Here is a 21513-nt window from a genome sequence, read left to right on the forward strand (position 1 = left end):
ATGAATAGGGCTGAATAGTATTCCATTGTATCTATACACTGCACTGTGTTTATTCATTCATCCATTGCTGGATATTTATGTTTCCACCTTTTGACTATTGTGAACCATGCTATAAAATGGGTGTGCAAATATTTCTTCGAGATCCTGCTTTCAATTCTTTTGGGTATTACACCTAGATGTAGAATTGTACCAGGTTTTTTTGATCCAAGATGATAAAACTGAAAAAAAAAACAAAAAAGATATCTTTATTGCAGTAAGTTAATCCAGTAGGTATGTCTGAGAAAGCACAAATCAGTTGGTTTGGGCAGTAAGAGCCTCTACCACGTTGCCCATGTGTTCCCTCAAGCTTCGCTCTGCGGCTTTTCGTGAGATAGCCATCTCTGTCTTTACCAACTCCCGATCTTCCTTCTTGGCAGTTTTTGCCAGTTCTTTCTCCCACTCTTGTTTGGCTTTCTGCTCCCAGGAATGTCTGTCTCCAATCACAGACATGGCCGTCTCCAGACTGGAACTTTGGATCTCTTCTTCTGCATAGTCAGTGACTCTCTCCAGGTCCGCTGCACCACTGTCATGCTTTCATGGCTTCCCAGGAGGTTGCTCAGGACTGCTGGTCTGGGTCTCCAACTCCAGCTCCACATCCTCCTCGGTTGCCATATCTATCGATCCTACCGCACCACCTCACAGCTCAAAGGGCTTTAAGCAGGGGGAAAACAGCACCATATTTTCTCTTAGAAACTCATTCAGGCCACAGTGTTTATAGTTTGGAGAAGAAAGCCACTAGGAGGCCAGGGCAGCAATTTTCAAACTGGTGTCCCACAAAAATTTTTAAAACATGCAATACCTGACTGTTTAATCAGGGCACTGATGTCTTTTCCCTTAGATTGTCAATAAAAAATGACAATGAATACAATAGGCATCCATGTGAATGAATCAAAACTATACTTTTTTTTTTGTCAGATCAGCAAACAATGTATTTTAGTAATTAGTTTAAGTGTGCTATAAGATGAAAAAGATTGAAAATCGCTAGGCCAGGGCAATTGTCCAGGAGCCATGGGGATGAAGGGATGTTGAGGTTGGGGCTGAGGGGATGGGGTGGAAAGGGGGGGAGCTGCAGATGACCACCAGGGTCCTGGCTTGTGTAACTGAGTCAGCCTGAGGTGATGCTAATGGTGTAAGGAGCACAGGAAGAGGTGAGCTGATGGGTAAGCTGAGTTTGAGATGACTTCTGAGTTGAGATACAGTTCTAGAACACAGTTCTACATTCTGGTCTGAAGTTCAGAACAGAGGTAAGGGTTGGAGAAAAGACTGGCAAATCTTGAGCAACGAGGTGGCCTGGAGAGCTTGAGGTCATCCAGGGAGAGCAAGCACATTGAAGAGGGTCCAGAACTAAATGAACCTAGTGTCCTAACATTTTAGCAAAAGCAAAGAAAGGAGCCAGCGGTGCCATGGCCCCAAGATGGGTGCAGAAGGGTGCTCTTGGCCCAGGCTGCAGAGACCCGAGTCTGTAGCATTGTGGATTGGGGGGGGGGGGGGTGTCACTGGTTCCTTCTGGCTGAGCAGTAAATAGAGGGTACCTGGAATAAATGGGACAGAAGCAGAAAGCAATTTCCAAACATTTCTCCAAGGAGCTTAACCTTGAAAGGAGTAATGGTAGTAGCAAAAAGAGGCTGGTCAAGACTTTTTTGGGTTAGGGTGGTTGTTTTTAACAATAAAATGAACATAAGCCTGTTTAGGACTTGTAGGAGAAAGAGGCACAAGGTCTCAGAGAGAATTGGATCAAAAGCCAAAGTGGAAAGCTTGGCATTGAAGAGGAGCCTGCTTTCCTCTGGGTGAGGGAAAGAGGTAGTAGGAAGGTTGGAGAGTCTGTGGGAACTTAAGAATTTAAAGGCCTTGATTTGCCCGACCAGTATGGCTCAGTGGTTGAGCATCGACCCATGCACCAAGAGGTTGCCAGTTCAATTCCTGGTCAGAGCACATGCCCAGGTTCTGGGCCAAATCCCCAGTGGGTGGTATGCAGGAGGCAGCCAACTGATGTTCTCTCTTGTCGATGTTCCTATCTCTCTAAAATCAATAAAAAAGAAAATAAATAAAGGCCTTGATTTGCTCGGTCTAGGAAGTAAGAATAAGTGCAAAGAGCTCTGAAGGGAGCCCTGGCCGGTTTGGCTCAGTGGTTAGAGCGTCGGCCTGCGGTCCTGAGAGACCCGGGTTCGGTTCCCGCTAAGGGCGCGTGCCTCGGTTGCAGTTTGTCCCCGGCCCTGGTCGGTTGTGCGGGTGGCAGCCACTCGATGTGTTCCTTTCACATCGATGTTTCTCTCTCTCTCTGTTCCTCTCTCTCCCTCCCACTCTACCTGAACAAAAAATGGAAAAATGTCCTCGGGTGAGGATAAAAAAAAAAAAAAAAAAAAGAGCTCTGAAGGGAGACCAGCTTGTGCCACCCGTGTGGAGTTGCATGGTTATTTGCATCTTTGACTAGCTCCCAGGGGCTTCTGCACCCACTGCTATAGAACATCCAGGCTGGGCCAGTGTAAGAAGTGGGCTCCTTCACAGGAGGCTGACAGGGCAAAGGAACAGAGAAACAAGGACTGGACTTAGGGTGGGGAAAGATTTTGTTCCCAGGCACTGGATGAAGCTCTTAGCAGCCTTATCCTAGACCCAACTTCTTTCCTCTTGGGAGAGTAGGGGTGGGGCTCCCCTTGAGGTCTCCTTTGCAGGTAGCGCTGCCTTGGAGGAATGGGTGTGAACAACTAGACAGAAAAAGATACAGGGGTGGGGGCAGGGTACTGAGGCCAGGCTGGCAGCCCTCTATAAAAGGGACAACCCTGTGACACAGCCCAAAGGCTTAGCTTGCTGGACCTCACACCTTCAGCTTTCCCTTTGACCCATGAAAGAAACGCAATCTCCAAACAGACAGAAACTCAAACAGGTTTATTTTTTTAAGAAACCCCAATTTTCCTTTGAACTCCGCATTCTTAGTTTTCAGGAAGAGAGGTTAACACCATCTGGCTACTCCTGATTCTGCAGGACTAAGACAATTCCCAGGAGTCCTGCCCAACAGCCAGTGAGAACAAGAATTCTTCAGGTGTGGTCCAGCTCAAGGGTATCTGGCCTACTCTGACAAAGGAGCTTGCTGCTTACAGGGTCTGACAAAGCATAAAGCATTGAACAGGTAGTCTGGGGCTCCCAACCCTTATAAAGAATTTAACTAGCGCCCACCAGGCCTGCACTGTTTCAGGTAATCCAAGTACTCCTCTTCCCTGACACTCTCTGCTGTCCACTAGCCCCTCCACAATCCTCTTAGCCTCTACTTCCACAAACCTGTAAATGTGCAAAAGTTCAACGACCCGGGGGATGGTGCAAGTTGTGGTTTGGCAGTCTTTGAAAGCACACCTTTTACAAACATTGAGAAAAGAGAAATGGGGGAGGGGAGTGGGGTTCCCAGAAGACAATAAGATGATTGCCCCACCCCCTAGCTCAATTCCTGGCACCTGCCTCAGGCAGTGCCCTCACTGAGAAGGCACTAAGGAAGGTAAAGGTTAAAACTGCTATGAACTTCTGCTCCTTCTGGAATGTGAGAAAAGCTTCCTAGAACTTGACAACTAGAGCTAAAAAATGCTAGTGGGACTAGGACTGTTCAATCTGTAAGTCTTTGTTCTAGAGCTGAATAGACTGCACCTTAGTTTGTAAGAAACAGGTGTGAAAAGAAGGGTCCCTTCCCAACCCTGTGCAGGTGTCCAGTCCAGATGCCCTGAGCATCAGGTTTGTGGAGGCTGGAGCCTTTGGCACCTGGTGCCACACCCTCAAATGCACCCTTTGCCCCATGCAGCCAGCACTTCATCTGCCTGGTGTTTAACCATCTCAACAGCAGAACAAAGAACTATGAAATACAGCTTCTAAGGAGTAAACGCCTATGTTCTGAGACCAACCGAGGCCTTCCACTCTCCCAAACCCGACTCTACTGGCTGAGTGTCCAGCTTCTTCCTCACAGAAAGAACCATCCCCAATCCACAGATTCTCTCCTGGATCATCTACAGAATCGAAGAGAAAACCCAAGCCTTTTTACATGGATGGAACCAAGCCACCAACAGAAGGCAAACCAGGAGAGGAAGCCTGAGGCTGCTGTGGCCACTAGTGCCTGTTCTGTTGGGGCTGGCACAGCAGCCACATTCCCCAACAGAAGAGATGCTCTCACCCACAATTCCCAGCCCTGTAACCTCCTCTGGCTGGGCCAGTGATTCTTACTCCCTAGTCTGTGGCACAGATGGAAACTGGCCAGGACACTGTGGGAGATAGGGAGGAGACGATGGTGGGCCACTGACTAAGGCCAGGACATCCAGCCAGGCAAACCCCATTTCCTACAGTTGCCATGGCTGCTGCCACTGCACAGGTCACAAGGCCAAGGAAGGGGAGCCCAAGTGTCTTTTCCACAGGAAGAAGGGGATATATACAAAGGGAAGAGGAGAGTCTGGCTAGGTGCACCCCAGTTTCATCTCATTCAACCAGGAGATCAAACTGCTCAGCAGCTTCAAACTCAGCATTCATGGCCGCGGCCCACTCATCCAGCTCCGATTTCTGGGGGAAGAGAAATGGGGAGTAGGTGAGTGGGGAAGAGGGCATGTTGGCTAGAGCACACCCTGCAGGAAGGCACTTTCTTTCAAAACAGCCTGAGCTGAGCCCCAGCCCAGCACGAGTCCCGGCGTATCTCCCAGTATGTCTGCATGACGGCAGAGGAAGGCCCCTGACCCTTACTCACCAGAATCTCCGGCACCTTCTTCTTCTTTCTTTTCTCTTTCACTGGTGGGGAGATTCCAGGGAGAGTCGTGTCTGGGACCCAGGGATTCACAGGGACCCTGGAAACCTCAGTTAACTTTGAACACAGCAAAGGTGAGACTCCGGCCAGGTCTTCTGTCCCCAGTAGCCCCTCGAAGCCAAAGCAGGATGGGCGGCCTGGTGTTGAGGTGGAGGCACAGTGAAAGGTTTCCAGCCGGCTGTATGATCGTCTGACTTTCTTAGACATTTCCAAGTCTCTGGTGTCCAGGTCTGCTTCCCTGGAATTTGACTCAACATCTGGGTTGTACAGCACAGGAGTGGTGGTGGGGGTGACAGGGACACTATGTGTCTTGAAAAGATCCTCTCTAGTAGGCTCCTTGATAGGAGGGTTGTTTTCTTTCTCCAAAAAAAAAGCAATCTGTACCAGGACAGAAGAGAGAATGTGTCCCTGTTGTTCAGTTATATTACTTACTTCCAGAAGGCCCCGGAGAGATTTAGGGTGGAAAGAAAGATCCACAGAACACTCTTTTTTTTTTTTTTTATCCTCACCCAAGGACATTTTTCCATTTTTTGTTCAGATAGAGTGGGAGGAAGAGAGAGAGAGAGAGAGACGTGAAAGGGACACATCAAGTGGCTGCCACCCGCATGACCAACCAGAGCCGGGGACAAACTGTAACCAAGGTACATGCCCTTAGCGGGAACCAAACCCAGGTCTCTCTGGACCGCAGGCCGATGCTCTAACCGCTGAGCCAAACTGGCCAGGGCAGAACAAACACTCTTAAAAGGAAAAGGAGACAGGTCACGTGATAAATCAGTCCCTGAGACAGATGTGGGGAGGGGGAGAAAAAATCAATCGGTCATTGCTTCTGAGGAGTCTGCTTCTGTGATGCAAGAAAACTTGCGACCACTTATTGGTGCTGCCAGTTGACTCCAAAAGGTGATCAGAATCTAGCCACCTCTAATCGATACAAGCTCTCCATTACCTGTCATCTAGACCAGCCCAATAACCTTCTAACTGCTCTTCCTGCTTCCACCCTTGCCCTCTGTGGTCCATTTGTCACAACTGACGATGATTTTCCTAAAATGTCCATCAAGTCAGCAAGTACTTATTGGTCACCTGCCTGCTCCAATCACTGTTCTAGGTACTCAGAGTACAACAAGAAATAAAACAGAGAAAACCCGTCTCCATGGAGCCTCCATTCTAAGGAAGAAAATTAGATAACAGGGAAAATCATGAAGTATGCTAGAGATAGTAAACATTTTGGAAAAAAACAGAACAAGATAGAGAACAGGGGGTGGGTTGGAATTTTAAGTAAGTGAAAGTCAATGTAGGCCTCAATGAGGTGGCATTTGAGCTACAACCTAAAAGAAGTGGGGGTGGAGGTGAATCATCGGGATGACAAGTGTTCTAGACAGAAGAAATAGGTGGCACAAAAGTCCCTGGGACAAAAATGTGCCAGTTAGGGTCAAAGAACAAGACCAGCGTGGCAAAAGCAAGAGAAAGTAAGGAGAGGGACTGAAGATGGGGTTTAAGAGCCAATGGGCGCCCCGCCGGTGTGGTTCAGTGGTTGAGCATGGACCCATGCACCAAGAGGTCACTGGCTCAATCCCTGGTCAGGGCACATGCCCATGCTGTAGGCCCGATCCCGAGTGGGGCCATGCAGGAGGCAGCCAATCGATATTCTCTCATCAATGTTTCTATCTCTATCTCCCTCACCCTTCCTCTCCCTCTAAAATCAATAAAGAAAAAATATTTTTTTTAAAAAAAGAGGCAATGGGGGGCATTACAGACATTTTATAGACCACTATAAGAGGAGACCCAGGGGGCCCTGGCAAGGTTGTGAACAGGAAAGGGCTTAATCTGACGTGGATTAAGAGGTTCACATATTGGTACCTCATAATTCCACTCAGCTCAAATGCAGCTTTCTCAGGGAGGCTGATCCCTTACTATGTAATCTGGATCAGCCCCTCCTCACCTTTGTGAGTCTCTTTTTTGACAACGACCTCATTCCTATACAGCAACCATTACTATCTGGTTTTGGCTCGTTCACTGGTTGACTGTCACCCCAAACAGAATGTGAGCTTCATGAGAACAGAGGTCTTCATGTCTGGTTGACCTGGCCTATGCCCAACACCTATGGCAGAGCTTGCACGCAGCACGTGTTCAGTAAGTATTCACTGAATTAATGTACACAAAACTTAGCCCTGAGATTTCTGGCAGCCAAGGCGGAAAACAGGGCAAACTTGATGACTCTTGTGGTCAACTAGAAGAGAGCAAATTGGCTATCAAGAAAGACATTTCCTCTCTCCAAGTTCTGGGGACTATGCCCCATGGGTCTTAGTAAAAAGAGATGCTGAACAAAATAGGGAATACCCCACTACTTCTTCCTTATCCTTTATAGCCAATCAGTCATCTAAGTGCTAGAAACTTTTTCTGTTCAATGTTTCTTGAATCTATTGACCAATAAGAATGAGTGGCTACCAGGGGGCAGATGGAAGTCCCTGCCCTCAGGCACTTGTTGGGGAGAGAAAGACAACAAGCATGCACACAAATATTTTCAGCTGTTGATAAGACCTAAGGAAAACTACATTAGGAAATGTGATAGTGCCCTGGCCAGTTGGCTCAGGTGGTTGGAGCATCATCTCATACACCAAAAAGTGGCAGGTTTGATCCCCGGTCCAGGCATGCAGGAGGCAAGCGATCTGTTTTTCTCTCACACTGATATTTCTCTCTCCCTCTTTTTAAAAAGTTATTTATTTAAGAGAGAGGGGAAGAAAGAGAAAGCAACATATTTGTTGCTCCACTTATTTAAGCATTCATTAGTTGCCTCCTGCATGCGCCCTGACCAGGAATTGAATTAGCAACCTTGGTGTATTGGGATGATGCTCTAACCAACTGAGCTACCTGGCCAGGGACCCCCTTTCTTCTCTCTTAAAAAAAAAAAATCAGAAATGTGACACTAATAGGGTAGCGGTGGTCAGGAAAGGCTTCTGGGAGGACCTATCCATTGAGCTCAGTCCTGTGTGTTGACAGTCATGTGGTGAGCCAGGTGGAGGAGCATCACTTTGCCATTATCTTACTTCAGGCCCCCACCCTCTCACCTCAGGATTCCCATAGTTTTCCTAGCTGGTCTTAAGGTCCCCCACAGCTTTGTTACAGCCATTCTCTACCCAGCTCAAAGAGGGAGCTTTCTAAAATATCCAAGCTTAATTAAGTCACTACCTTGCTTAAGACTCTCCAGCCCTGGCAGGTTCGGTTCGGTTCCCGGTCAAGGACAGGTACCTGGGTTGCAGGTTCGATCCCTGGCCCAGTTGGGGTCATGTGGTAGGCAGCCAATCGATGTGTCTCTCTCACATCGATGTTTCTTTCTCTCTCTCTCCCTCCTTCCTACTCTGTCTAAAAATCAATGAAAAAATATCCTCCAGTGAGGATTTTTTTTAAAAAGTTAGCATTTCTCATTCACTGAATCTTCAGGCACAGATTTTAACAAAACACCTTGACTTCTGCTACAACTGCAAAAAGATGTACAGAGACAACCGCAGACAAAAACTGAAGACAAGATGGAGTAAAAAGAATAGCTCAACTTTTAAAGGAAAATGGTAGAGAATAACAAGACATCGGGACCTAAGAAGTCTACAAGTCTGCAAGATTGGCAATGCATGCAGGTTTCGAAGCAAACTTTCAAAACACTGACAAACACTACGCCCCATCCCAGCTCTAAAATATCCTGGATTCCACTCAACAAAGCAAATTAAAATGAACTCACCCTAGGGCTCCTTCGAGGTGAGTGGACATTTGGGATCTGCGGAGACAACATTAATTGATCACACAGCCGGCCCCCAATTTTGCTCTCCACCCACAAACCCTCACTTAGCCCTCACCTTTACAGCATGGGCCACGATCTTCTTCAAGACGATGGGCTTTCTGACTGGAGTCGCATGGGGTGCCTGGAGAGGAGGTGTGACCGTGAGTTCTATATTAGACCAGGGGCCTCAGAGGAAGGAACTGAGGAACCCCGGGCTCACCTTCGGCCAGATGTCAGGGAGGGTGTTGGGAAGATCAGAGCCTGATTTCCGCTGGGACCTCCGCCCAGACTGAGCAGGAGGTGACGCCTTTGGCCCTGGGGGTAGAAAAAGTTAGGAGTTAGGGTAGGGCTCACCTCAGTCTGGAGAACAGATTGAGGAAGAGAGCGACACAACGTTCCCAAATAGGCCCGTTGGGGGCGCCCTCCTCACGGGACTGCGCCCCTCAAACGGCTGGGCCCATCTCTCCTGCGCGCCCCCGCTCACCGGAGCGCTGGGCGGCCCCGCCGGACCGCGTTCGCCTCCCGGACATATCACGCCTCGGTCTCGACCTTCGCTGCGCCACCGCCGCCGCGAGTGGTAGAGCTCACGCCACCCCACCACTTTTCCGCAGCAGAAACGTTCGAACTACCCGCCTTGCCCGTGAGGAAGCGGAAGTGACGTAAGGCGGGAGGGTGAAGATGGGAAGGTCTCTTCTTCACCCGTCTCCACGTCTCGCGTCGCGGGGGCGGGGCCAGTGGCGCATAGCGTCATCAGCTCGCGCCGCACCCGGAAGAGACGTGGCAGCGGAGGGATAATCGGAGCGGCCAAAGTTGGAAAGAGCTGAGGCGGAGGTCGGCGGAGCGCGGTGTCTACCCCTCGGATCAGCGCTCCCGCTCGTCTGGACCAGTGCCGTGGTGCATCAGTAACACCCAGAATAGGGTCTGTGGGGAAAGTGGGGGCGGGGCTTGGAGGGGTGGGACCCAGGAGGGGTCCCTGGGGGCGGAGCCGGTGGTATCCGAGAGACGCTGATAGAGGAGCCTGGCCAGGGACGGGATTCTGGAGGAATAAGGGAGACTTCGGAGGCGGGATTTATGCAAGGGGTGTGGTCCAAAGTGAAGAGGGGAGCTGGGCAGATTTGGGGCTGGCGTCAATATGAGAGTGTTTAGGGGAATAGAAACGAACTGGGCTGTTGAGTGCCACCAGAACCTGGCTCTCTACCAACTCAGGTCCCTTCACCAGGGTCGACAATGGGGCTTTGCAAGTGCCCCAAGAGGAAGGTGACCAACCTATTCTGCTTCGAACACCGGGTCAACGTCTGCGAGCACTGCCTGGTAGCCAATCACGCCAAGGTAGGGCCTTTGGGGAAGCGGCTGAGCAGGGCACTAGGAGGGCAGGTAGTATTGCCTTCCTCCAAATCCATGAAGGGCCTGGCGCTAGAAGGGGAGCTCCGCGAGGGCGAGGATATAGTTTATTTGGTTCGCTGCTATATCCCCAGCTTTGAAGACAGTCTGGTACACAGTATGTGCTCAGTAAATGTTTATTGATTGCAAACGAAAGGAGAATTCTCTTCTGCGACGAGAGATAAAAAGGCAGTTGAGCCTTAGGGAGCTGGGCTGTGAAGTCCCTGCTCCAGTTGTGACCTTTCTCTCCCACTCCAGTGCATCGTACAATCTTACCTGCAGTGGCTCCAAGATAGCGACTACAGCTCCAATTGCCGCCTGTGCAATACACCCCTGGCTGCCCGAGAGACAACCCGCCTCGTTTGTTATGGTGAGTCCTGGGTACCTTGAGGGGATCAGGACAGGCCCAGCTTGGTGACTGGTTTCCGGGCCCTCCCTAAGCAGCAGTACAGTCAGACTGCCTAGCCTGGGAGGCTGAAGCCTCCCAGTTCCTAGTCTTGCTGGGTTACTTATCTGCTGTGTAAGCTTAGGCAAGTAATTTTCCCTTTCTAGTCTTCAGTGTCTTAAAAAGTAAGGCTCCTTGCCCTGGCCTGTGTGGCTTAGTTGGTTGGGCATCATCTTGTGCACCAAAATGTTGCCACTTATGATTCCCGATCAAGACACATGCCCTGGTTGTGGGCTTGATCCCCCGTAGAGGGCATGCAGGAGGCAGCCAATTGGTGTTTTTCTCTGTCACTCTCCCTGTTCCGCTCTCTAAAATCAATAAGCATATTTTTTTAAATGAAAGCTTCTAATTTCCTCCCTCCAATCTCGAGGGTTGAGTGAGAGCCAGTCAAACTTGTGGGTGTGTTTGTGTCTATGAGCAATAGCTGGCCACACCAGCCATGAGCTGAAAGCATGGGACTTTCAAGATCCATTACTGATTCCAAGATTGAACAGAGAGGAAATAAGTCTCCCACAGTAAAGTCTGCTAAAAGAAATCAGCAGACACAAGTCATGACCTTCACCAGATTCTGGTCTAAGAACCTTAGCTCCACATTTTGTTGTTCTTGTTAATCCTCACCTGAGGACATTTTCCATTAAATTTGTTTTTAAATATGTTTTTGTTGATTTTTTAGAGAGAGAGAGAGAAAAATATTGGTGTGAGAGAGAGAGAAACATTGATTGGCTGCCTCCTGCACACCCCCCACTGGGAATCAAGCCTGCAACCCAGGCATGTGCCCTGCCTAGGAATCGAACCAGGACCTCTCAGTCCATGGAACATCGCCACACTAGCCAGGTTCCATTGATTTTTTTAGATAGAGTGGAAGGGAGGGAGAGAGAGAGAGAAACATTGGTGTAACAGAGACACATCAACTGGTTGCCCCCCACACAACCCCTACTGGAGCTGGGGGGGTTGAACCTGCAACCCAGGTATGTGCCCTTGTCCAGGAATCAAACCTGCAATCCTTCAGTCCCCAGGCCAACCCTCCAACCACTGAGCCAGACTAATGAGGCATCCACCTTTTATTTACTTAACTTATTTTTATTTATCTATTTATTTTTTATCCTCACCTGAGGACATTTTTTTGCATTTATTTTTTAGATAGAGTGGGAGGGAGAGAGAGAGAGAGAAACATCAGCGTGAGAGAGACAGATTGCCTGGTTGCCACCCACATGACCCCAATGGGGCCAGGGACAAACTGCAACCGAGATACGTGCCCTTAGCAGGAACCAAACCCGGGACTCTCTGGACTGCAGGCCAACGCTCTAACCGCTGAGCCAAACCGGCCAGGGTTACTTATTTATTTTTAATTAGGATCTCTTGAAAGTGATTTTCTTTCTTTTTTTAATGTTTTTATTGATTTCAGAGAAAGGAAGGGAGAGGGAAATAGAGATAAAAACATCAGAGAGAGAGAAACATCAATTGGCTACCTCCTGCACACCCCCTACTGGGGACTGAGCCCGCAACCTGGGCATGTTCCCTGACTGAGAATTGAACCAGTGACTTATGGTGCATGGGCCAATGCTCAACCAACTGAGCCACACAAGCTGGGCCTTAGCTCCACTTATTAATTTTTTTTTTTAATTCTCACCTGAGGATGTTTTTCCATTTGTCTTCAGATAGAGGGGGAGGGAGAGAGAGAGACATTGACGTGAGAAAGACACATCAACTGGTTGCCTTCCATACGACCCCAACCAGAGCTGGGACCGAATTGCAACCGAGGTACATGTCCTTGACCAGAATCAAACCCGTGATTCTTTGGTCCGCGGCCAACATTCTAACCGCTAAGCCAAACCAGCCAGGGCCTTAGTTCCACTTTTTAAAGGAGTTAGTGCAAAACAGTGAGCTCCATGTATATGTTTTTTAGTGTGAGTGCGTGGATATCTGTGCATGAATTTAGAGTGCATTGTCTTTACATAAGTGTTCGTATTTCTGTAGTACTTGTAGGTGAGTAGGTAGATGTTGTGTATGAACATGATTGCAGGTGTGTTGTGGGGTTTCAGGAGAATGTGTGGGTAAGGGTGCTCAAGTGTTAGCAAATGGGTGTATGGATGTGTATGTGTGAATTGGTGTGTCTGTAAGTACAGATACAGGTACAAGGATGGCACTTGTGTTTGTTTATGTGTATATGAGCACATGTATTTGTATGTCTGTGGGTGTGTACAAGCATACGTGTGCCTGTGTGTGTATCTAGGAAGCTTTTCTGAAACTGTACTTGATTAGCTGTTAGCCCAGGAGCTTGTGGCATCTTCCTCCCACCCACTCTCACCCCCTAGTGCACTAGCACCTGTTTTGACTTAGTGAGATAGTGGTAGCAAATAAGGCTGAAGGCTTAGGGAGCACTGATGAAATGGACCTAGGGTGAGGAAAGGAAGGAGAAAGCCCTGGGTTTACATGTATGTGTGCATATATTCCTGCAGTGGGCTGGGGCTGTTGCTGGGCCAAGAGTCCAAAGTGTCTTCTTCCTCATGCCTCTTCTCTGCTATTTCATGGGCCCTAAGATCTCTTCCACTGGGCCTGCCTCAATGAACGTGCTGCCCAGCTACCCCAAAATACAGCGCCTGCTGGCTACCAGTGCCCCAGCTGCAGTGGCCCCATCTTCCCCCCAAGCAACCTGGTTGGCCCCGTGGCCTCTGTGCTGAGAGAGAAGCTGACCACAGTCAACTGGGCCCGGGCAGGACTGGGCCTTCCTCTGGTGAGAGTCCCTCTGTTTGTCTGTCCATCTGCCTTGGGTCCCACCTGGACCAAATAATTGGGTGGGGACAACACTGGGCAGGCTGGTGACAAAGGCTCCTTTCTCCAGATTGATGAGGTGGTGAGCCCAGAGCCCGAGCCCCTCAACACCTCCGATTTCTCTGACTGGTCCAGCTTTAATGGTGAGTGATGGTCTTCACCTGCTGTTGGGGCCCTTGCCTCCCTCCTCTGCTGACAGCTGTCTTCCTGCCACAGCTAGTGGTTCCCCTGAACAAGAAGAGGTAGCCAGTGCTTCTACTGCCCCAGCCTTCTACAGCCAAGTACCCCGGCCCCCCACACCCCCCAGCCGGCCTGAGCAGCACACAGTGATCCACATGAGCAGTTCTGAGCCCTTGACTCACGGTGAGCCCCAGAGGATTGATGTCCAGGCCAGGGGAGGACAGGAAGGGGATGGGGTGGTTCATGTGGAGGGAGCTCAGAGCTCCAGAGACCCATCTGGAGGGGCCCTTCCTCCAAGCACAGACATTACCTCCCCACAATTCTGAGATATTACAATGTCAGGCTGTGAAGGGCAAGGATCTCCTGCCCTGCCCTCTTCCCCTGCTGTGGGCCAGTTTCCCTGAACCTGGGATGCTGGTGGCTCTGACCTTGCAGCCTCGGCCCCAAGGAAGGTGTATGACACACGGGATGATGACCGGGCACCAGGCCTCCATGGCGATTGTGATGATGACAAGTACCGTCGCCGGCCTGCCCTGGGCTGGCTGGCCCAGCTGCTCAGGTACACAGGGTCACATGGGGCAGGATGCCAGGAAGGGGTGGAAAGGTAATGAGAGCCAGAGGCCCCAGGCATGACGATTACATGACAAAAGGGGCTTGACCTGGGTACCCAGGTGTTGGGGCTATGTAGAGAAACTTCGGTTTGACAATAAAAGTCTTGGGTCTGCCCTCTCGGGCTGTTCCTCAGCTATTATATATGAGGTTGGGACTCGGGCTCTTTGAGGCCCCATCCTGCTTCAACACTATCCAATTTTTGTGACTGTTCCTATGCTTGACATATCCCAGTTCCCAGAACAGCCACTGCCTTAGCTGGTTCAAGCTGCACAGTCACCCTTGTAGGGGCGAGTACAAGGATGGCCATCCCCAAGCATACTTGACGTAATGAGGCTCAGGGATGGTAGCACTGGGGCCAAAAGACGAAATGTTATGACCAGGGCTCCTCTCCAGGCCATGGGGGCCACCAGGGACTAGGGGCCTGATCTTACTTTCCCCTCGTCCCCCCAGGAGCCGGGACGGGTCTCGTAAGCAGCCGCTGACCCTGCTCCAGCGGGCAGGGCTGCTGCTGCTGCTGGGGCTGCTGGGCTTCCTGGCCCTCCTTGCCCTCATGTCTCGCCTGGGCCGGGCTGCAACTGACAATGATCCCAACCTGGACCCACTCATGAACCCTCACATCCGTGTGGGTCCCTCCTGAGCCCTTGTTCGTGGCTGGGCCAGTCTAGGACCTGGGGGCCTGCGGAGGGGAGGTGGGGAGGTCTGAGGGCCCTTTGCTGCTCCTCTCCCTCAAACCTGAGACACTAAGATCCCAGACCCAAAGCCGAGTCCACCAGAGTGGCTGCAGGCTGGGCCTAGGATCCCTGCAGATCCGGTGTTTGCCTTGACCTGCTTCCCCTGGGTCTCTGGCCCTCCCACCCCCAACCCATGAAGGAGCTGATAGGTGGAAATAAATGGCAGACTTTATTAACATACCCAAAGCCTCCTTTTCCTTCCCCCTTCTCAGCCCAATCCCCAAGCCTCAGTAGTATTCCTCCCGGTACTGCATGGCCAGAAACTCCAGGGACAGGCGGTTGAAGAACACAGCTCCGTTGAGCACTAAGTGGAGGAGAGACCCCCCCCCATCAGCCTTCCCTGCCATTCTTTGCCACTTTTCAGGGCTCCAAAGTTCCCCATTCCCCCACTCACTCAGGATGGTCAGGGCAAAGCACCGAAAAGGCTTGTCATCTGTCATCTCAGCGTAGAGTGACCCCATGGCAGCCCAGCAGATGCTGATCACCTGGGAGAACTGTATGCCCCATCCAGTGGGAGAGTGGCCCCCTGGTACAACAGTGGGGTTTTCATCAGCCCCTGGGCCTCCCCGAACCAGCCCTTGAGCCCCTGCCCTGGCCTACCATCAGAACAACTGTGTAGCGGAAACTCATCTTGTCATAGTAGTGGGTGATGCAGAAGTTGTACACGTCACTGGCAAGGATGCTCAGGTGTATAAAGAAGAGCATCAGTGCAGCCACAGTGAGCATCACACCTCGTGGGAAGAAGAGCACGATGACACGGTCCCGCCACCGCATCCTGGCAGCAGCACAGACTCAAGTCAGACTGTAAAGCTTGAGTGAAGCTGACAATGCCCAGGAAAAGTAGCTGACCACTTCGTTTCTAGAATGCACAGTCTGGAATAGCAGCGGGATTCTAGAACCAGGACATTATTCAAGGGGACAAGATTCTAGAATATAGCTAGTTCCAGCCAATACAGGACTGTTCCACAAGTGGCCTGGGGAGTTCTGAATTGTGGAGGGGTGATGGGCTAAAGGTACAGATCAGTGTGGTACTGTTGTGTTGAAGGGACAGCATCCCCATCATTCCACCTGTATACTTTGCACTCTTCCATGTGTCTTCTGAGTCCTCTCAACAGTTCCACTGAAGAGTTAGTGTGGCCACAGTACAGATGAAGAACTGAGGCTCAGGAAAGGGAGGTGGCATGTCCCAGGTCCACGGCAAGTCTTAGGCAGATGAGAGATTAGGACTCGTGTATAGCTGGAGGGCATTCCCAGGTGAGGGGAGGCCCTGGTTCACAAGCTCTAGGTATTTGCTTCGATACCTAATGGAGAGGAAATCAGGGAAAGGAAGGAACAACAGATTTTCCATAGCTGTCCTGGGGCCTTCCCCATGCCCCGCTAAGATGTGGCCCTAAGAGCAACTGGCTTTCCAGTCGTCTCCCCAGATGTTCTTCAAGGACCTGTTCTTGACCCTTCCCTCTGCCATCTTCCAGCACTCAGAGCATTTTCACACCCATCATCTCTCATTCCAAGAGTCCCATGAGGGAGCTGGGGCTGGTGGCATATATTCTATCTTACACACAAATCTGAGGTACAGAGAGGGATTGTCAGCCCAAGTTTGCACAGCCCATGAGTGAGGGAGTCAGTACTGAGACTAACACCCAATTCTACCTGAGGCTGTGGAATGAGCAGGGACAGTTAGAAGCCAAGAAGAAAACATTTTTCCTTATGTGTAAGAGGTAAAAGCTCCAAGATGGTCAACAAAATAAGCCAGAAAAATGGCCAGAAATGGTGTGGAAGGACATGTCGGCTCCCAGCAACTAAAATAGAGGAAGAGGGAGGACTTGATGTTGGACTTGGCCACCCCTTTTGCCTCTTGCTGACTGGCTGCCCTGGAAGTTAGGTCTCAGGTCAGGCCAAGGCCCAAAACCTTCCACCTCAAAGCAGTAGAGTTAGAGCCTGGCCTCACCACCTATGCTTGCTGCCCAGTGTCATTAGCCACAACCTCTCAGACCTCCATCCTAACACATTAAAAGGGTGATGCTTTAATTCCCATCCATGGTTCCACTGTTGAAACAATTGTTTGCACTTTAGTTCTCATTTGAATACAAATAAACATACATTAGGGCTCCTAGCTCAATGCCATTTTTTTTAATTGTTAATTTTTTTTTCTTAAGAGGTTTTATTGAGTTTAGAGAGAGAGAAACATCAATATGAGAGCAAAACATCAGTCTGCCGCCTCCTGCATGCCCCCTACCAGGAATCAAACCTGCAACCTGGGCATGTGCCCTGACCAGGAATCAAACCTATCACCTTTTGGTATATGGGATGAGACTTCAACCGAGTCACACTGGCCAGGACTCAGTGCCATTTTTTTTTCATCCTCACTCGACACTTTTTGCATTCATCTTCAGATAGAGAGGGAGGAAGAGAGAGAAACATCGATGTGAGAGACACATTGACTGGCCGCCACCCACATGACCCCAACCGGGGCCGGGAGCAAACTGCAACCGAGGTACATGCCCTTAGAGGGAACCGAACCCGGGTCTCTGGTCCGTGGGCCAACATTCTAACCACTGAGCAAAACTGGCCAAGGCTCAATGTCATTTTTTAAAGTATCTAAGTAGTGTATACAGAAGAAAATGTAACAGTCTTCTCCATCCCTTAGAGAGGTAGCCCCTTCAACATTTTGGTAAGTGGGCCTCTTTTGAGTCCTTGATGTAACTTCATACACGCACAGGTTTATACACATGCATAACTTCGAAAAACATTTTTAAAATATTTTTTTCTTTATTGATTTTATTGATTTTTTTTTTTAGGCTAAGTGGCTTTATTAGAGAAAGCCAGATTACAAAGGACTTAAGAGTTGGCATTGAAAAATATGGAACGCTTCACGAATTTGCATGTCGTCCTTGCGCAGGGGCCATGCTAATCTTCTCTGTATCGTTCCCATTTTAGTATATGTGCTGCCGAAGCGAGCACTTCTTTATTGATTTTAGAGACAGGAAGGGGGAGAGAGAGAGAGAGAACATAGATTGGCCACCTCCTGCATGCCCCACTGAGGATTTGGCCCATAACCTGGGCATGTGCCCTGACCGGGAATTGAACCAGCAACCTCTTGGTGCATGGGTCGATGCTCAACCACTGGGCCACATCAGCCAGGCTGAAAAACATTTTTAAAGTCCTGGCTGGGTAGCTTATTTGGTTAGAGAGTGTTTTTCCAAGGAATGCCAAGGTTTCAGGTTCGATCTCAGGTCAGGGCACATACAGGAATCAACCAGTGATGCATACATAAGTGGAACAACAAACTGATGTTTTTCTCTCAAAAATCAATAAATGTTTTTAATTTTTAAATTACATCATATACATTGTCAAAGTAAATTTTCAAAAAGTTAAAAACATGGTTTCTACATATCAAATGAACATCCAACTTAAGATGTATTAACCCCCTGGCCAGTGTGGCTCAGTGGTTGAGCATCTACCCATGCACCAGGAGGTCCCCAGTTTGCTTCCCGATCAAGGCACATGCCCAGATTATGGTCCAAATCCCCAGTTGGGGGGCATGCAGGAGGCAGCTAATCAATGTTCTCTCTCATCGATGTTTCTATCACTCTCTTCTTCTCCCTTCCTCTCTCTCTAAAAATCAATAAAGGAAAGAAAAATAAAGATGTACAGTATTAACTCATCAGTGAGGGTTTTTTTCCCTTTGTAAAGTGATAGGTTAAGAGTTGGATATTGAAGCCCTGGCTGGTTTGGCTCAGCGGTTAGAGCATCAGCCTGCGGTCCAGAGAGACCCGGGTTCAGTTCCTGCTAAGGGCATGTGCCTTGGTTGCAGTTTGTCCCCGGCCCTGGTTGGGTTGTGTGCGTGGCAGCCACTCGATGTGTCCCTTTCACGTCGATGTTTCTCTCTCTCTCTCTCTCTCTGTCTCTCTCCCTCCCTCCCTCCCTCCTACTCTATCTGAATGAAAAATGGAAAAATGTCCTCAGATGAGGATTAAAAAAAAAAAAAAGTTGGATATTGAGTCCTGGCCGGTTTGGCTCAGCAGTTAGAGCATCAGCCTGCGGTCCAGAGGGACCCGGGTTCGGTTCCTACTAGGGGCACATGCCTCAGTTGTGGTTTGTCCCCGGCCCTGGTTGGGTCATGCGGGTGGCAACCACTTGATGTGTCCCTTTCACGTCGATGTTTCTCTCTCTCTCTCCCTCCCACTCTATCAGAACAAAAAATGGAAAAATGTCCTCAAGTGAGGATTAAAAAAAAAAAAAAAAAAGAGTTGGATATTGATAGGCACTTAAAGAGGAATGTTAGAATAAGATTGCTAGGTTGGATACAAAATTTTTTGATGTCCTACAGGGCAATACACATTTTAATAATAATTTTTGAGGTTATTTTTTTTCTACTGAATATGAATGTTTTGCATCTCTCCTGTCCACTTGTGTTTCAGAGTCTGAATCCTTAATAGTAAATAGCAAAATCAAACAAATGTACATTTCTGTGGGTAGTTAAATAATCCTTGGGTGGGCTTGTGAAATAATGGCCCATTATGACACTTGGTTTTATTTCCAAATTTTGGATAATTTTCCTTAGTATTCTGCATCCCTTTAAAAAGTTTATAGGCTTTGCCTGAATGGTGTGGCTCAGTGGCTGAGAGTCAACCCATCCACCAAGAGGTCTTTGGTTCAAGGTTTGATTCCCAGTCAGGGCACATGCCCAGTGGGGGATGTGTGGTACACGGCCAATTGATGTTCTCTCTCATCAATGTCTCTATCTCTCCCTTCCCCTCTCTCTAAAACCAATAAAAAAAATAAAATAAAATAAATTAGCCCTGGCCGACTTGGCTCAGCGGTTAGAGCGTCCGCCTGTGGTACAGAGAGACCCGGGTTCGGTTCCCGCTAAGGGCATGTGCCTCGGTTGCAGTTTGTCCCCGGCCCTGGTTGGTCATGCGGGTGGCGGCCACTCGATGTGTCCCTTTCACATCGATGTTTCCCTCTCCCTCTCTCTCTCTCTCTCTCTCTCTCTCTTCCTCTCGCTCCTTCCCACTCTGTCTGTACAAAAAATGGAAAAATGTCCTCGGATGAGGATTAAAAAAAAAATATATTAAAAGATTATAGGTTTCTTGCAGTAGATCTACATCTTTTTTTTTATTTTTTATCCTCACCTGAGGACATTTTTCTATATTTTGTTCAGATAGAGTGGGAGGGGGGGAGAGAGAGAGAGAGAGAGAGAGAAACATCGACGTGAAAGGGACACATCGAGTGGTTGCCACCTGCATGACCCAACCAAGGTCAGGGACAAACTGCAACCAAGGTACGTGCCCTTAGCGGGAACCGAATCCGGGTCTCTCTGGACCGCAGGCTGATGCTCTAACCGCTGAGCCAAACTGGCCAGGGCTAGATCTACATCTTTATACTCTTCTTCATCTTCTTAAGATTATAGCTTCATGGGATGGACTCTTAATATGCACTTATTTAAATTCATGTATTTTTTTAAAACAATTTTTCTTTATTGATTTTAGAGAAAGAAGAAGGGAGAGGGAGAGAGACAGAGACATTGATGAGAGAGAACATCCATTGGCCACCTCCTGCATGCCCCCCACTGGGGATTGGCCCACAAGCTGGGCATGTGCCCTGACTGGGAATCCAACTGGCCACCTCTTGATGCATGGGTCGATGCTCAACCACTGAGCCCCACCAGTTGGGTTTCATATCTATTTTTTAAAAGTCTCTGAACATCCCATGGATTCAGAGATCAGCAGATGTTTTCTGTAAAGGACCAGATAGTTAATGTTTTAGGTTTTCTGAGCCATGTGGTTGCTGTTGCAAGTACTCGACTCCACTGTTGTAGAGAGCAAATGGGCATGGCTGTGTTCAAATAAAACTATAGACACTGAAATAATTTCATGTGATTTTATGAAAAAAAATTTAAATGAGGATATAATTGACATGTAACATTAGTTTCAAGTATACATGATTCAGTATTTGTATATAGAAATGATCACAACAAGCAGTTAACATTTGTCACCATACCTAGTCACAATATTTTTTTCTTATGAGAACTTTTAAGATCTACTGTATGATTATATTAATTTTATGTAATTTTCACATTATTAAATGTCATTCTTATTTTTTCAACCCATTAAAAATAAAAACTTTAGCCCTGGCCAGTTTGGCTCAGTGGTTGGCGCATTGGCCTGTGGAACGGAGAGTCCTGGGTTCGGTTCCCGCTAGGGGCACATAACAAAAAAAATAAAAAATAAAAAAATAATAAAAACTTTAGTTCACAGGCCAGATGAAAACAGGTGAGATGGCCCGGCCAGTATGGCTCAGTGGTTGAGCGACTCATGCACCAAGAGGTCGCCAGTTCGATTTTCGGTCAGGGCACGTGCCCAGATTGTGCGCCTAATCCCCAGTGAGGGGCATGCAGGAGGCAGCCAATTGATCTTTTCTCTCATCAATGTTTCTATCTCTCCTCTTCCTTCCTCTCTCTAAAATCAATAAATGAAAAAAAATGAGAATAAAAGAAAGAAAACTGGTGAGATGTGTTTGATGGGCAGGAATCCTGCCAAAGAATTAAATAAGGTGGTCTCCAGCCCAGCTGGTGTGACTCAGTGGTTGAGCATTGACCCATGCACCAAGAGGTCACCAGTTCAATTCCTGGTCAGGGCACATGCCTGGGTTGCTGGGCTCAATCCCCAACAAGGGGGTTGTGCACGAAGCAGCCAATTGATGTTGGTGGGTGTTTCTATCTCTAGACCGCCAGCCTACGCTCTAACCGCTGAGCCAAACCGGCCAGGGCAGAGTGTTTCTATCTCACCAATGTTTCTATCGCTCTCCTTCTCCCTCTCCC

General features: G+C 48.8%; 3 protein-coding genes, 1 non-coding gene and 1 pseudogene across 5 annotated transcripts; 1 reads left to right on the forward strand and 4 right to left on the reverse strand.

Annotated features, from left to right (window-relative positions):
* Positions 1 to 291: 291 nt before the first annotated feature.
* LOC118629086 lies at positions 292 to 651 on the reverse strand (annotated as a pseudogene).
* Positions 652 to 2965: 2314 nt separating this feature from the next.
* CDCA5 (cell division cycle associated 5) lies at positions 2966 to 9100 on the reverse strand. The gene is made up of 6 exons (XM_036259084.1): positions 9055 to 9100; positions 8791 to 8885; positions 8647 to 8712; positions 8532 to 8567; positions 4748 to 5182; positions 2966 to 4566 (listed from the first exon to the last, which is right to left on the reverse strand). The coding sequence occupies exons 1-6, from the start codon at positions 9098 to 9100 to the stop codon at positions 4486 to 4488; spliced, it is 759 nt and encodes a 252-aa protein (XP_036114977.1). The 3' UTR covers positions 2966 to 4485.
* Positions 9101 to 9353: 253 nt separating this feature from the next.
* ZFPL1 (zinc finger protein like 1) lies at positions 9354 to 14850 on the forward strand. Of its 2 annotated transcripts, none has more exons than XM_036258844.1 (8): positions 9354 to 9489; positions 9777 to 9899; positions 10209 to 10320; positions 12936 to 13129; positions 13238 to 13310; positions 13384 to 13530; positions 13783 to 13906; positions 14410 to 14850. In XM_036258844.1, the coding sequence occupies exons 2-8, from the start codon at positions 9798 to 9800 to the stop codon at positions 14594 to 14596; spliced, it is 939 nt and encodes a 312-aa protein (XP_036114737.1). In that variant the 5' UTR covers positions 9354 to 9489; positions 9777 to 9797; the 3' UTR covers positions 14597 to 14850. The 2 variants fall into 2 exon arrangements, with proteins under 2 accessions (XP_036114737.1, XP_036114736.1); XM_036258843.1 differs by having other exon boundaries at positions 9790 to 9899.
* Positions 14851 to 14917: 67 nt separating this feature from the next.
* On the reverse strand, positions 14918 to 15464 carry TMEM262 (transmembrane protein 262). The gene is made up of 3 exons (XM_036259823.1): positions 15291 to 15464; positions 15085 to 15184; positions 14918 to 14994 (listed from the first exon to the last, which is right to left on the reverse strand). The coding sequence occupies exons 1-3, from the start codon at positions 15462 to 15464 to the stop codon at positions 14918 to 14920; spliced, it is 351 nt and encodes a 116-aa protein (XP_036115716.1).
* A 2080-nt stretch (positions 15465 to 17544) lies between these two features.
* On the reverse strand, positions 17545 to 17651 carry LOC118629226. Its single transcript, XR_004959447.1, has one exon. It is a non-coding gene; the product is annotated as a U6 spliceosomal RNA (small nuclear RNA).
* Positions 17652 to 21513: the final 3862 nt, after the last annotated feature.

Source organism: Molossus molossus, unplaced genomic scaffold (assembly GCF_014108415.1).
Source record: "Molossus molossus isolate mMolMol1 unplaced genomic scaffold, mMolMol1.p scaffold_m16_p_13, whole genome shotgun sequence".
NCBI lineage: Eukaryota > Metazoa > Chordata > Mammalia > Chiroptera > Molossidae > Molossus > Molossus molossus.

Excerpts from the sequence above, each read along its gene's own strand:
- CDCA5 (XM_036259084.1), bottom strand. The coding sequence starts at position 9,100 with ATGTCCGGGAGGCGAACGCGGTCCGGCGGGGCCGCCCAGCGCTCCG. Across the intron at positions 8,713-8,790 it reads TCCCTGACATCTGGCCGAAG|GCACCCCATGCGACTCCAGT; the intron begins GTGAGCCCGGGG and ends CCTCCTCTCCAG. Across the intron at positions 5,183-8,531 it reads CACCTCGAAGGAGCCCTAGG|ATTGCTTTTTTTTTGGAGAA; the intron begins GTGAGTTCATTT and ends GTCCTGGTACAG.
- ZFPL1 (XM_036258844.1), top strand. The coding sequence starts at position 9,798 with ATGGGGCTTTGCAAGTGCCCCAAGAGGAAGGTGACCAACCTATTCTGC. Across the intron at positions 9,900-10,208 it reads TGGTAGCCAATCACGCCAAG|TGCATCGTACAATCTTACCT; the intron begins GTAGGGCCTTTG and ends CTCCCACTCCAG. Across the intron at positions 13,130-13,237 it reads CAGGACTGGGCCTTCCTCTG|ATTGATGAGGTGGTGAGCCC; the intron begins GTGAGAGTCCCT and ends TCCTTTCTCCAG.
- TMEM262 (XM_036259823.1), bottom strand. The coding sequence starts at position 15,464 with ATGCGGTGGCGGGACCGTGTCATCGTGCTCTTCTTCCCACGAGGTGTG. Across the intron at positions 15,185-15,290 it reads GCTACACAGTTGTTCTGATG|TTCTCCCAGGTGATCAGCAT; the intron begins GTAGGCCAGGGC and ends TGGGGCATACAG. Across the intron at positions 14,995-15,084 it reads CTTTGCCCTGACCATCCTGA|TGCTCAACGGAGCTGTGTTC; the intron begins GTGAGTGGGGGA and ends TCCTCCACTTAG.